Below are 13608 nucleotides of genomic sequence, written 5' to 3' on the forward strand. Positions count from 1 at the left end.
TATTAAAAGAAAAGAAATTAAGAGAAAAATTACATTAAATGTGAAAACTGTAAGAATAAATAAATAATTCAAAGCTGTACTTACTGCCAGACATTAAGTACAGGCCATTTGGATCAACTGCTAAACTTGTAACGGCTTCTAGGTGGGCTACCATCGAGTGGATCAGTTTGCCTTTGGAAAAAGAGATTGTTACTCTTTAGTAATAGTTTTTCTCATCCTGAATACCAGCCAGCTACCACACTGTACTGGCTCCACCAGCCACCCCTCTCTGTGTAGTCTCTGCATCAAAGACTTTCCCAACTGCTAAAACAATGCATGTCTCCCTCCTTGCTCTAGCCATGGTGATGATGAGAAACAAAAGGTCAACTTTCAGATTATATTTTTGTCTTTCACAATATGGAAGTCAGTAATTTGTACATAAATATTCCTTTAAGGCATGTTCATTAACTAAAATTCAGACATTATTAATCACTAACTTTGGATCCTTTAGCTACAAGCAAATTATACATTGTGGAAAGAGAAGAAAAGACTGCGACAAAGACAAAGGAGCAGAAAATCTGGCCACAATTTTGGTGGAAAGAGTACATGGAAAGATATTAAAAATACTAAATTATTCATCAAACGCAGCTAAACAAAGTTAACAAAAGTCGATAGCAGATTCTCAAGTAAATATGGCTACTAACACAGTGAGTTTTTCTCCCAGTCAGCTCTTCATGTTCCCTTTAGACTAGTGAAAAATAACCTAATAAAAATTGGGAAAACTTCCATACCCCAATGCAAATCCATCAGGACCAAATAATCAGTATTATAAAATAAAAAAAATTAGTCCATGAAAAAACAAATCAAATGACTCAGGGGTTTTCCATCTGTAACACTAAGAATCTTAAAAAATTAAACAATTTTAAACAAAACATAATTATCAAATATATGCCTGTACTTCCAACATGTTTCTACTTTTCCATAATATAGTAACATTTTATTGGTATCTGAATGAATTTTTCATTATGTTCTGAGTAATAACCTTGGTCTAGGGTCAAAATACAGCACCTATTTACTATTAAATAAACCAAGATGATCCCATATGCTATCATGAACACTGATTCTTTGCAGAGTTAGATGAAGTAAAAACAAATGATCTGAGAGAGAATCTGTGTTTCAGTGCCTATTCCCTGACCATAAAGCCACCAACAGACACCAAAATTACAGTTGTGATTTCTTTTTTCAATAATAATCAATTTAAATACATTCTTACCTGTATTGTTATCATAGAATTTGATGTGTCTGTCTTCATGGGCAGTGATACTGATGGGAAGAGTGGGGTGACTGATGACTCTATTTATTTGGCAGGAAGAGTTGGCTGCTAAAAAGAAAAAATTAAAGAGCAACACAAATTTGTCAAAGCTACCATTTCTTCACACAAAAAAGAACATTCACATAAGAGCCTGGAAAAGTAGGAGATGGACTTTTAATTTGTCTTTAGTTCATTTATTCTGCAACTGTGTTCATAACTGTGATGTTAGGAAATGAGACTCGTCTGAGAAACACTCTACTGACAAATCTAGAAGTACTTGGGAATTAGAATTTCCTTTCCACCACCTGCTCTGTAGGGATGCCACCGAGAAATTAGCTCAGAGCCATGGGCATCTCTCATTTAACAGTGGTCTATGATACTATGATACTATGATACCACTTTCAGAAAATTCCATCATTATTTCATGTGGATAATTTCCAAATTTAAATCTCAGCTTTGTCTAGACACAGAGCTCTTTATCACATGGTCATTATCTAAAGATAAACATGACAAAGGGAGCTTCTTAACTCTTTAGTCTTTTCCTTCTCATCAAAATAGAAATGGTCATCTATCGATAATCTGCCATGTATGGAATCTGAAAACAGCATCCTAACAGTACTTTTTGTACACTATTTAATAATCTTCAAAGAGATCTTAATTATACATGCACACTGAGATGGGCGGGCCAATTGTCATTAGGTCCTTAACCTAGTGAATGAACTAAGGTCCAGAAAACAGCTGTTATAGCCCCTAAAATCATGGTAACAAAGCCAGTACCTATTCCAATGCCTGCTCTATCCTAACTAGATGACTCATGCAAATCAGGCAACTGTCAAAACAGGTACCTAAACTATCACAAGTTCCTCCTCAAAGTCTTTATTCAAATGGAAATCAATTATGAAGAACTTATGTTTAGTGATTTTTGTTACCATAATTTTGATAAGGAAAAATCTACATAAAGATAACACTAATTTAAGATATATCAAAGTTAAAATAATTATTATATTAATATCAGGGTCTTGGAAGAAGAAGGAATGTCCTTACAGAGTATAATTGGGGCAACCACCAAATTTGAGTGTAAACAATAACTCATACAATAGCATTGTGTCATTGAAAATTCCTTGATTTTGATAATGTAATATGCTGTCAGAGAATGCCCTTGTTCTTAGGAATTACATACTAAAGTACCTAGGGGTATACGGATATACTGTCTCCTAAGTGGCTCAGAATTTTAAAGTATACACACATACAGACAATGACAAAGTAAATGTGACTAATATGGCAAAAGGTTAAAAACTAGTGAATTTGAGTGAAGTGTAGCCAGAAGTTCTTATACTATTTTTGAAACTTTTCCTTAAACTTAAAACTTCAAAAATAAAGCATTCTTAACATTTTTTAAATCTCAGAATAAGTATCATGAAGTTATACTCACAACAGAAAATAAAACTATGTAAAGTTAAAAATAGCTCCAATATTAGTCCACTCTACAGGACTTTCATATGGTACCTAGAAACATGACCTCTTAAAAGCTGAAAAGTCTTTTCCAATGCTGACAGCAGGTAGCCACCCAGTCTGTTATCTATGTGCACAACAGAAGTCACCTGACCGTGGGATGAACTCTGGGTTGCTTACACTCATTTTAAATGGTCCTAGACAAAGAATTTAGATTCAAAATTCATTCTATGGATGCTTTTTCTGACAGAAATAACACACCATTGAGCAGTATCCTCTGTAAGGTCTATCAGGAGAATAACAACAAAAATACTTTAAGTAAAATATCCCATATATTTTGAGAGAGAGGTTTCTGAGAAGAGCTTCAATTACTTTGAGATCTAGAAAACGAGTATGATAGAAATCAGGGAAAAGAAAGTTCTTATTTAGTAATACTTTTTAAGGAAGTTTCTCCACTTGATGGTAAGTCAGATAAGTAAAAGTCAGCAACCACAAAGAACACTAGAAATAAAGACCTACCAGCCATTATTCTAACAATGAACCTAAAACAATCCTCCAAATATTTATTTATATTCAGCTTGTGACTGAGAAATGGATTCACAAATACTCGGTTACCTCTTTCAACTACCTTCGACTTAATCAAGCCCAATTACCACTGGCAAGAAGGCAGGTGATTTATTCCGATTCTAAGAACAAACATCTTTCATCCTTCTAAATTATACAAAATTCTCTTTTAGCTTAAAACATGTTTGGTCTGAACGTCAATTTAAAAAACACCTACTAAATTCCATAATACAATAACACAGTCAAACATAAACAGCTAAGGGACTACAGCAGTCACAGTAGACAGCAATAAGTTTGTTTCATATAACTCTAAAGTAATCAAATTGTTAATTTAGGAAATGTCAGGACGTATCATCATAATCTAAAAGAGTTATCACTTATTCCATCAATGATGCCTTTTTTCAAAACGTTCTTGGGAGTCTTCTTCTGAAAAGGCTTCTAGTTTCATTCCAATTCCAAAGAAACGCAATGCCAAAGAATGTTCGAACTATCACACAATTGCACTCATCTCACACACTAGCAAAGTAATGCTCAAAATTCTCCAACCTAGGCTTCAAATGTATGTGAACCAAGAACTTCCAAATGTTCAAGCTGGATTTAGAAAAGGCAGAGGAACCAGAGATCAAATTGCCAATATCTGCTGGATCACACAAAAAGCAAGAGAATGCCAGAAAAACATCTGCTTTATTAACAACGTTAAAGGCTTTGACTGTGTGGATCACAACAAAGTGTAGAAAATTTTTAAAGAGATGCGAATACCAGACCTCCTTACTGGGAATACCAGTCCACCACACTGATGGACATAGAGGTAAGAAATCTGTATGCAGGTCAAGAAGCAACAGTTAGAACTGGACATGGAACAATGGACTGGTTGGAAATTGGGAAAGGAGTATGTCAAGGCTGTATACTGTCACCCTGCTTATTTAACTTAAATGCAGACTACATCGTGTGAAATGCTGGGCTGGATAAAGCACAAGCTGGAATCAAGACTGCCGGGAGAAATAACAATAACCAGAGAGATGCAGATGACACTACCCTCAGGGAAGAAAGCGAAGAGGAACTAAAGAGCCCCTTGATGAAAGTGAAAGAGGAGAGTGAAAAAGCTGGCTTAAAATTCAACATTCAGAAAACTAAGATCATGGCATCTGATCCTATCACTTGACAGCAAATAGACGGGGAAACAGTAAGCAACTTTATTTTCTTGGGCTCCAAAATCACTGGAGATGGTGACTACAGCCATGAAATTAAAAGACACTTGCTCCTTGAAAGAAAAGCTATGACTAAACTAGGCAGCATATTAAAAAGCAGAGACATTACTTTGCTGACAAAGGTCCATCTAGTCAAAGCTGTGGTTTTTCCAGTAATCCTGTATGAGTATGAGTTGGACCATAAAGAAATCTGAGTGCCAAAGAATTGATGCTTTTGAATTGTGGTGTTGGAGAAGGCTCTCTTGAGTCCCTTGGACTGCAAGGAGATCAAACCAGTCAATCCTAAGGAAATCAGTCCTGAATCTTCACTGGAAGGACTGATACTAAAGCTGAAGCTCCAATACTTTGGCCACCTGATGGGAAGAACTGACTCACTGGAGAAGACCCTGATGCTGGGAAAGATTGAGGGAGGAGGAGAAGGGGACAACAGAGGATGAGATGGTGGGATGGTATCATCGACTTGATGGCCATTAGTTTGAGCAAGTGGTGATGGACAGGGAAGCCTGATGTGCTGCAGTCCACGGGCTTGAAAAGAATCGGATACGACTGAGTGACTGAACTGAACTGATCAGGCAAAAAAGTCATATGACTTTACAGTTAAACATCTTGGGGGAAAATGGAATTTCCTAGCTCAGTTTATTCATCTCACTCACTGGACTTGAAAGTGACAAAAAAGTGAAAGTGTTAGCTCTCTCAGTCCGTCCTACTCTTTTTGATGCCATGGACTATAGCCTGCCAGGCTCCTTTGTCCATGGAATTCTCCAGGCAAGAATAACAGAGTGGGTTGCCATTTCCTTCTCCAGGAGATCTTCCCAGCTCAGGGATCAAACCTGGTCTCCTGCACTGCAGGCAGATTCTTTATCTGAGCCACCAGGGAAACCCTAGACTTGAGATCTTATTAATGTGTAGCAGTCATTAAAATCAACATTTATGCTAAGAACATTCAAAGAACTGACGATAATCTCTGAAGGAAATTTTTAAAATGTTTATAACCTTAATTTCATACTGGTTTTTCATCTTACTATAGTAGCTTTAGGTCATATATCTAAGCACTATTTTAAATTTACTGCAAGTCTAAAATGTATTTCTTGGCAAAAAGAAAAAATTCATTTTCCTACTCCATAATCTCAATTTTTACTTTTTTGTCTCTTTTACATCCAAGTAGTTCAAAGTTCCATTCAAACCTACCCCCCTAAATAATTCTTACAGGATACCAGGAGAAAACAAGGAACAACAGATCGGAAACAGAAAATGAAGAAAGCCAAAATGGAATGAAGGAATTTTTCGAGAGAAAAAGGTAAAAGGGAGAGGAGACAGAGTCATACATATTCACACACATGAACACACTCATCATGGTAATCATTTTTAAAGCTAGTTCTCAGATTCAAACAACACTGTACGTGTATGTAGCTTTATCAACTGCAGCCTAAACTTACTGTTTGTTTGAAGCCTAAAGGCAGAAAGTAATGGTTATAAAAGGCAAAACTCCAAAGGATTCTGTATTATCTTCTTCACAATCTGAGTCATTATTTCCTGGTTTCCTGTATCCAATAAGAAGATTCAGATTTGGGATTCTGACAGGCACAACTTGATCTATTTTCTAATCAGTACTGAACTGTGTCATTTATGAAAAGAAGCTCGTTTTAAAGATAAAATTATGAGGGAGGAAGGGCAATATAGGGGTAGGGAAGTACAAGGTACAAACAATTAGGTATAAAATAAGCTACAAGGATATACTGTACAACACAAGGAACAGAACCAATATTTTATAATAATTATAAATGGAGAATAACTTTTAAAAATTGTGAATCACTATACTGTACACCTGGATCGGTAGGTGCCCAATATGCTGCTGGAGATCAGTGGAGAAATAACTCCAGAAAGAATGAAGTGATGGAGCCAAAGCAAAAACAATATCCAGTTGTGGATGTCACTGGTGATAGAAGCAAGGCCCAATGCTGTAAAGAGCAATATTGCGTAGGAACCTGGAATGTCAGGTCCATGAATCAAGGCAAATTGGAAGTGGTCAAACAGGAGATGGCAAGAGTGAATGTCGACATTCCAGGAATCAGCAAACTAAAATGGACTGGAATGGGTGAATTTAACTCAGATGACCATTATATCTATTACTGTGGGCAGGAATCCCTTAGAAGAAATGGAGTAGCTATCACGGTCAACAAGAGTCCGAAATGCATTATTTGGATGCAATCTCAAAAACAACAGAATGATCTCTATTCGTTTCCAAGGCAAACCATTCAATATCACGGTAAGCCAAGCCTATGCCCCAACCAGTAACGCTGAAGAAGCTGAAGTTGAACGGTTCTATGAAGACCTACAAGACCTTCTAGAACTAACACCCAAAAAAGATGTCCTTTTCATTATAGGGGACTGGAATGCAAAGTAGGAAGTCAAGAAACACCTGGAGTAACAGGCAAATTTGGCCTTGGAATACGGAATGAAGCAGGGCAAAGGCTAATTGAGTTTGCCAAGAGAACACATTGGTCATACATAACAAACACTCTCTTCCAACAACACAAGAGAAGACTCCACACATGGACATCACCAGATGGTCAACACTGAAATCAGACTGATTATATTCTTTGCAGCCAAAGATGGAGAAGCTCTATACAGTCAGCAAAAACAAGACCTGGAGTTGACTGTGGCTCAGATCATGAACTCCTTATTGCCAAATTCAGACTTAAATTGAAGAAAGTGAGGAAAACCACTAGACCATTCAGGTATGATCTAAACAAATCTTATGATTATACAGTGGAAGTGAGAAATAGATTTAAGGGACTAGATCTCATAGACAGAGTGCCTGATGAACTATGGACGGAGGTTTGTGACACTGTACAGAAGACAGGGATCAAGACCATCCCCATGGAAAAGAAATGCAAAAAAGCAAAATGGCTACCTGAGGAGGTCTTACAAATAGCTGTGAAAAGAAGAGAAGTGAAAAGCAAAGGAGAAAAGGAAAGATATAAGCATCTGAATGCAGAGTTCCAAAGAATAGCAAGGAGAGATATGAAAGCCTTCCTCAGCAATCAATGCAAAGAAATAGAGGAAAACAATAGAATGGGAAAGACTAGAGATCTCTTCAAGAAAATGAGAGATACCAAGGGAACACTTCATGCAAAGATGGGGTCGATAAAGGACAGAAATCGTATGGACCTAATAGAAGCAGAAGGTATTAAGAAGAGGTGTCAAGAATACACAGGAGAACTGTACAAAAAGGAGCTCCATGATCCAGATAATCACGATGGTGTGATCACTCACCTAGAGCCAGACACCCTGGAATGTGAAGTCAAGTGGCCCTTAGAAAGCGTCACTGTGAACAAAGCTAGTGGAGGTGATAGAATTCCAGTTGGGCTATTTCAAATCCTGAAGGATGACACTGTCAAAGTGCTGCACTCAATATGCCAGCAAATGTGGAAAACTCAGCAGTGGCCACAGGACTAGAAAAGGTCAGTTTTCATTCCAATCCCAAAGAAAGGCATTGCCAAAGAATGTTCAAACTACCGCACAATTGTACTCATCTCACATGCTAGTAAAGTAATACTCAAAATTCTCCAGGCCAGGCTTCAGCAGTATGTGAACTGTGAACTTCCAGATGTTCAAGCTGGTTTTAGAAAAGGCAGAGGAACCAGAGATCAAATTGCCAACATCCACTGGATCATCGAAAAAGCAAGAGAGTTCCAGAAAAACATCTATTTCTGCTTCATTGACTATGCCAAAGCCTTTGACTGTGTGGATCACAATAAACTGTGGAAAATTCTTCAAGAGATGGGAATACCAGACCACCTGACCTGCCTCTTGAGAAACCTATATGCAGGCCAGGAAGCAATAGTTAGAACGGACATGGAACAACATACTGGTTCCAAACAGGAAAAGGAGTACATCAAGGCTGTATATTGTCACCCTGCTTATTTAACTTATATGCAGAGTACATCATGAGAAACACTGGGCTGGATGAAGCACAAGCTGGAATCAAGATTGCCGGGAGAAATATCAATAACCTCAGATATGCAGATGACACCACCCTTACGGCAGATAATGAAGAGGAACTAAAAATAAAAAGCCTCTTGATGAAAGTGAAAGAGGAGAGTGAAAAAGTTGGCTTAAAGCTCAACATTCAGAAAACGAAGATCATGGCATCTGGTCCCATCACTTCATGGCAAATAGATGGGGAAACAGTGGAAACAGGGTCAGACTTTATTTTGGGGGGCTCCAAAATCACTGCAGGTGGTGACTGCAGCCACGAAATTAAAAGACGCTTACTCCTTGGAAGGAAAGTTATGACCAAACTAGAGAGTATATTGAAAAGCAGAGATATTACTTTGCCAACAAAGGTCCATCTAGTCAAGGCTATGATTTTTCCAGTAGTCATGTACAGATGTGAGAGTTGGACTGTGAAGAAAGCTGAGCGCTGAAGAATTGATGCTTTTGAACTGTGGTATTGGAGAAGACTCTTGAGAGTCCCTTGGACTCCAAGGAGATCGAACCAGTCCATCCTAAAGGAGATCAGTCCTGGGTGTTCATTGGAAGGACTGATGCTGAAGCTGAAACTCCAATACTCTGGCCACCTCATGCAAAGAGTTGACTCATTGGAGAAGACCCTGATGCCGGGAGGGATTGGGGGCAGGAGGAGAAGGGGACGACAGAGGATGAGATGGCTGGATGGCATCACCGACTCGATGAACATGAGTTTGAGTGAACTCCAGGAGTTGGTGATGGACAGGGAGGCCTGGCGTGCTGTGATTCATGGGGTCGCAAAGAGTCAAACACGACTGAGCAACTTAACTGAACTAATACTGTATACCTGTAACATATAATATTGTATAGAAACTATAATTAAAAATATAAGATTACGAAAAATAGATTTACAGGCACTGTATAAAATATTTTGTTGTGCTTTGCAAATACCGTGTTGTTTTACAAATTGAAAATCTGTGGCAACTCTGTACTTAGCAATTCTATTGGTTCCATTTTTTCAATAGAAATCTGTTCAATTTGTGTCTATGTCACATTTTGGTAATTCTTGCAATATTTCAAACTTTTATATCTTATTATTAACAATAATATTAATAGCCAGGACATGGAAGCAACCTAGATGTCCATCAGCAGATGAATGGTTAAGAAAGCTATGGTACATATACACAATGGAGTATTACTCTGCCATTAAAAAGAATACATTTGAATCAGTTCTAATGAGGTGGATGAAACTGGAACCTTTTATACAGAGTGAAGTAAGCCAGAAAGAAAAACACCAATACAGTATACTAACGCATATATATGGAATTTAGAAAGATGGTAACAATAACCCTGTGTACGAGACAGCAAAAGAGACACTGATGTATAGAACAGTCTTATGGACTCTGTGGGAGAGGGAGAGGGTGGAAAGATTTGGGAAAATGGCATTGAAACATGTAAAATATCATGTATGAAACGAGTTGCCAGTCCAGGTTCGATGCACGATACTGGATGCTTGGGGCTGGTGCACTGAGATGACCCAGAGGGATGGTATGGGGAGGAAGGAGGGAGGAGGGTTCAGGATGGGGAACACATGTATACCTGTGGTGGATTCATTTTGATATTTGGCAAAACTAATACAATTATGTAAAATTTGAAAATAAAATAAAATTAAAAAAAATAATATTAATTAATTGTTACTATTTGTTATGGTGATCTGTGGTTCTAATCCTTGATATTTTAATTGTTTTGGCATGCTATGAACTGCACCCATATAAGACGGTGAACTTGACAAACGCTGGTCAGTTGTTCCACCTACCAGCTGTAAAACCCCATGTCTCTCCCTCTCAGGGGAGCCTTCCTAAGTCTCTGAAGCACAAAAACATTGAAATTAGACCAATCAATAACCCTACAATGACCAAGTGTTCAAATGAAGGAAGACTTATACACACTTCTCACTTTAAATCAAAAGCCAGAAATGGTTAAGTTTAGTGAGGAAGACATGTCGAAATGATAGGCTGAAAGCTAGGTCTCTTGCTCCAGTTAGCCAAGTTTTGACTGCAAAGGAAAAAAGTTCTTGAAGAAAACTGAAAATGCTACTCCAGTAAAAATACAGATGATAAGAATGCAAAACAATGTGGAGAAAGTTTTAGTGGTCTGGATAAAAGATCAAACCAGCCACAACATTCCCTTAAGCCAAAGCCTCATCTAGAGTAAGGTACTAACTCTCTTTAATTCTACAAAGGCTGAAAGAGGTGAGAAAGCTGCAGAAGAAAAGTTTGAAGCTAGAAGAAGTGCGTTCATGAAGTTTAAGGAAAGAAGCTGTCTCTATCACATAAAAGTGCAAAGTGAAGTAGCAAGTGCTGATGTGGAAGCTGAAGCAATTTATCCAGATCTAGCTGAGATAATGAATAAAGGTGGCTACACTAATAATAGATCCACGTAGACAAAACAGCCTCTATTGGAAGAAGCTGCTACCTAGGACTTTCATAGCTAGAGGGAGGTCAATACCTGGCTTCAAAGCCTCAACAAGCTGACTCCCTTGTGAGGGGTTAATGTAGCTGGTGACTTAATGGTGAATCCAATGCTCATTTAACATTCTGAAAATTCTATGATCCTTAAGAATTATAATAATCTACTCTGCCTTTGCTTTATAAAAGGGAACAACAAAGCCTGGATGACAGCATATATGCTTACAACATGGTTTACTGAATATTTTAAGCCTACTCTTGAGAACTACTGCTCAGAAAAGAAGATTCCTTTCAAAATATTATTGTTCACTGACAATGTCACCCAAGAGCTCTGATAGAGATGTACAAGATTCATGCTTTTTCATGCCTCCTAACAAAACCTTCATTCTACATACAGCCCATGGATCAAGGAGTGATTTTGACCTTCAAGTCTTATTATTTAAGGAATACATTTCTTGAGGCTACAGCTGCCATAGATAGTGATTTCTCTGATGGATCCAAGCAAAGTCAATTGAAAACCTTCTGGAAAGGATTTACCATTCTAGATGCCATTAAAAGTATTTGTGATTCATGAGAAGCAGTCAAAATGTCAACACAAACAGGAGTTTGGAAAATGTTAGTTCCAACCCTCATGGATGACTATGAAGGGTTCAAGACTTCAGTGAAGGAAGTTTTGGGCATGGTGGAAATAGCAAGAGAACTAGAATTAGAAGTGAAGCCTGATGATGTGACTGAATTGCTGCAATCTCATGAGAAAACCCATGATGGATGAGGAAACGCTTCTTATGGATGAGCAAAGAAAGTGGTTTCTTGGGAAGGAATGTATTCTTGGGGATGATGCTGGGAAGATTGTTGAAATGACAACAAAGGTCACATAATTATATAAATCTTGTTGATCAAGCAGTGGCAGGGTTTGAAAAGACTTCCTCCCATTTTGAAAGGAGTTGTACTATAAGTAGAATGCTATCAAACATCCACGCATGCGAGAGAGAAGTCGTTTGTGAAAGGAAGAGTCAATTGATGCAGCAAACTTCACTGCTGGCTTATTTAAGAAACTGCCACAGTCACCCCGACCTTCAGCAACCACCACTCTGATCAGTCACCCATGAGCATCGTGGCGAGACCCTCCCCCAGGCAAAAAGACTGCGACTCACTGAAGGCTAAGATGATAGTTAGCATTTTTCAGCAACAAAATATTTTTAAATTAAGGTATGTGCACACTTAACAGTCTCTAGCACAGTGTAAACATAACTTTAATATGCATTGGAAAAACAAAAGCTTCGTGTGACTAACTCTATTGTGATATGTATGTGCTTTATTTCGCAGGTCTGAAACCGAACCTGCAATAACTCCAAGATACGCCTGTATTTAGAATAAATGTTATTTTCTTCAAATAGAATTGAAAACTAAACATTTGGTATAAAATTAAATGACTTCTCTTTAGAATAGATCAAATGCTACTTCAACCAGTAGAGTTATAAAACTTAACCTAAAGACTTAAAATCAACTGTAAATCATTATATCCTTCACATATAACTGTGTTATATGATCTTGAGGCAGAACTCTTTATAATGACAAGTATTTTTCATTGTTGACTCTAGTAATTCTAATTTTGATAACACTAAAAAATTGATCCAAACATATACTACTTAAAATTGGTATACATACTTGAATCTAGATTGGATTCTAAAGTGAGAATGCGTTGTTGTGTTTCCATGTTAAAGATGCTTGTGTATCCTTTGCTGAATGATGCTACCATATGGCTTGGGTCACTGCTCACCAGATCCACAGAGGCAGGGACTCCCAATTCTATAAGTCAAAACATATTAGAAGAGAATGTCAGTTAGGGTATACTTTACAATATGCTTCAAATACAGCAAAACAAGCAGCGGTGTAAGAAGAAAACCAAGCTCAATGCTAGAGTAAGAATTCACTCTTTTAGTCCTAGTTTGTTTTACTATCCTTACTTGTTTACCACATCTTCCACCAGTCACTCAGCCACTGTATTTATTGAATCCAAGCCTTTATTTAGGAATAAATGGAAAACATATGGACTACAAGTTTTTCTACTTCCATCTCAGATCAACCTGAGGTGTAGAGTGGCATCACGGGAATTCTTCATTTTAAAAGCCCATCTAACTTTAGTGAGTTACTAGGAATTCTAATTCACTAAAAATATGGAATTCAAGAAGTAAAATTTCAAATTGCTATTTATTGGTAGAGTCATACAAATATCAAATGCAGGCAACTCGTCAAAACCTAGGCACAAGTTATGGCAGCTCATGAATAAAGAAGACAATTTTATTTATCATTTAGAATAGGGTAAAACTTGGTTAAAATCTGGAACTTATTTATAAATATTAAAAGTGAAATTCTATGTATATGTGATCATAATCTGATTTTTAAAATCTGGTTCAAAATCTAAGTAAACTAACAGTTCAAAAATGTGTATCTTCCAGAAGAAGATACATTAATGGGCAATGAGCATACAAAAAAAGTGCTCAAAATAGCCACCAAAGAAATACAACTTAAAAGGACAATGAAATACTATTGCACACACCCATCAAAATGGCTAAAATTAATTACACTATCAACAACAAATGTTTGTAATTAAGGATGTAGGGCTCCTGGAATTCTCACACATTGCAATAAG

General features: G+C 37.4%; 1 protein-coding gene across 5 annotated transcripts in view; it reads right to left on the reverse strand.

Moving 5' to 3' along the window:
- STRN (striatin) overlaps positions 1 to 13608 on the reverse strand; it is a 118140-nt gene that overhangs the window by 13433 nt on the left and 91099 nt on the right. For all 5 annotated transcript variants that reach the window (XM_055539806.1, XM_055539802.1, XM_055539803.1 and 2 more), the window contains 3 exons: positions 12624 to 12764; positions 1253 to 1360; positions 85 to 171 (listed from right to left, as the gene is read on the reverse strand). In XM_055539806.1, the coding sequence (XP_055395781.1) occupies positions 85 to 171; positions 1253 to 1360; positions 12624 to 12764 (336 nt within the window). The remainder of the gene's footprint in view (positions 1 to 84; positions 172 to 1252; positions 1361 to 12623; positions 12765 to 13608) is intronic.

This window comes from Bubalus kerabau, chromosome 11 (assembly GCF_029407905.1).
Source record: "Bubalus kerabau isolate K-KA32 ecotype Philippines breed swamp buffalo chromosome 11, PCC_UOA_SB_1v2, whole genome shotgun sequence".
In the NCBI taxonomy this organism is placed as follows: Eukaryota; Metazoa; Chordata; class Mammalia; order Artiodactyla; family Bovidae; genus Bubalus; species Bubalus kerabau.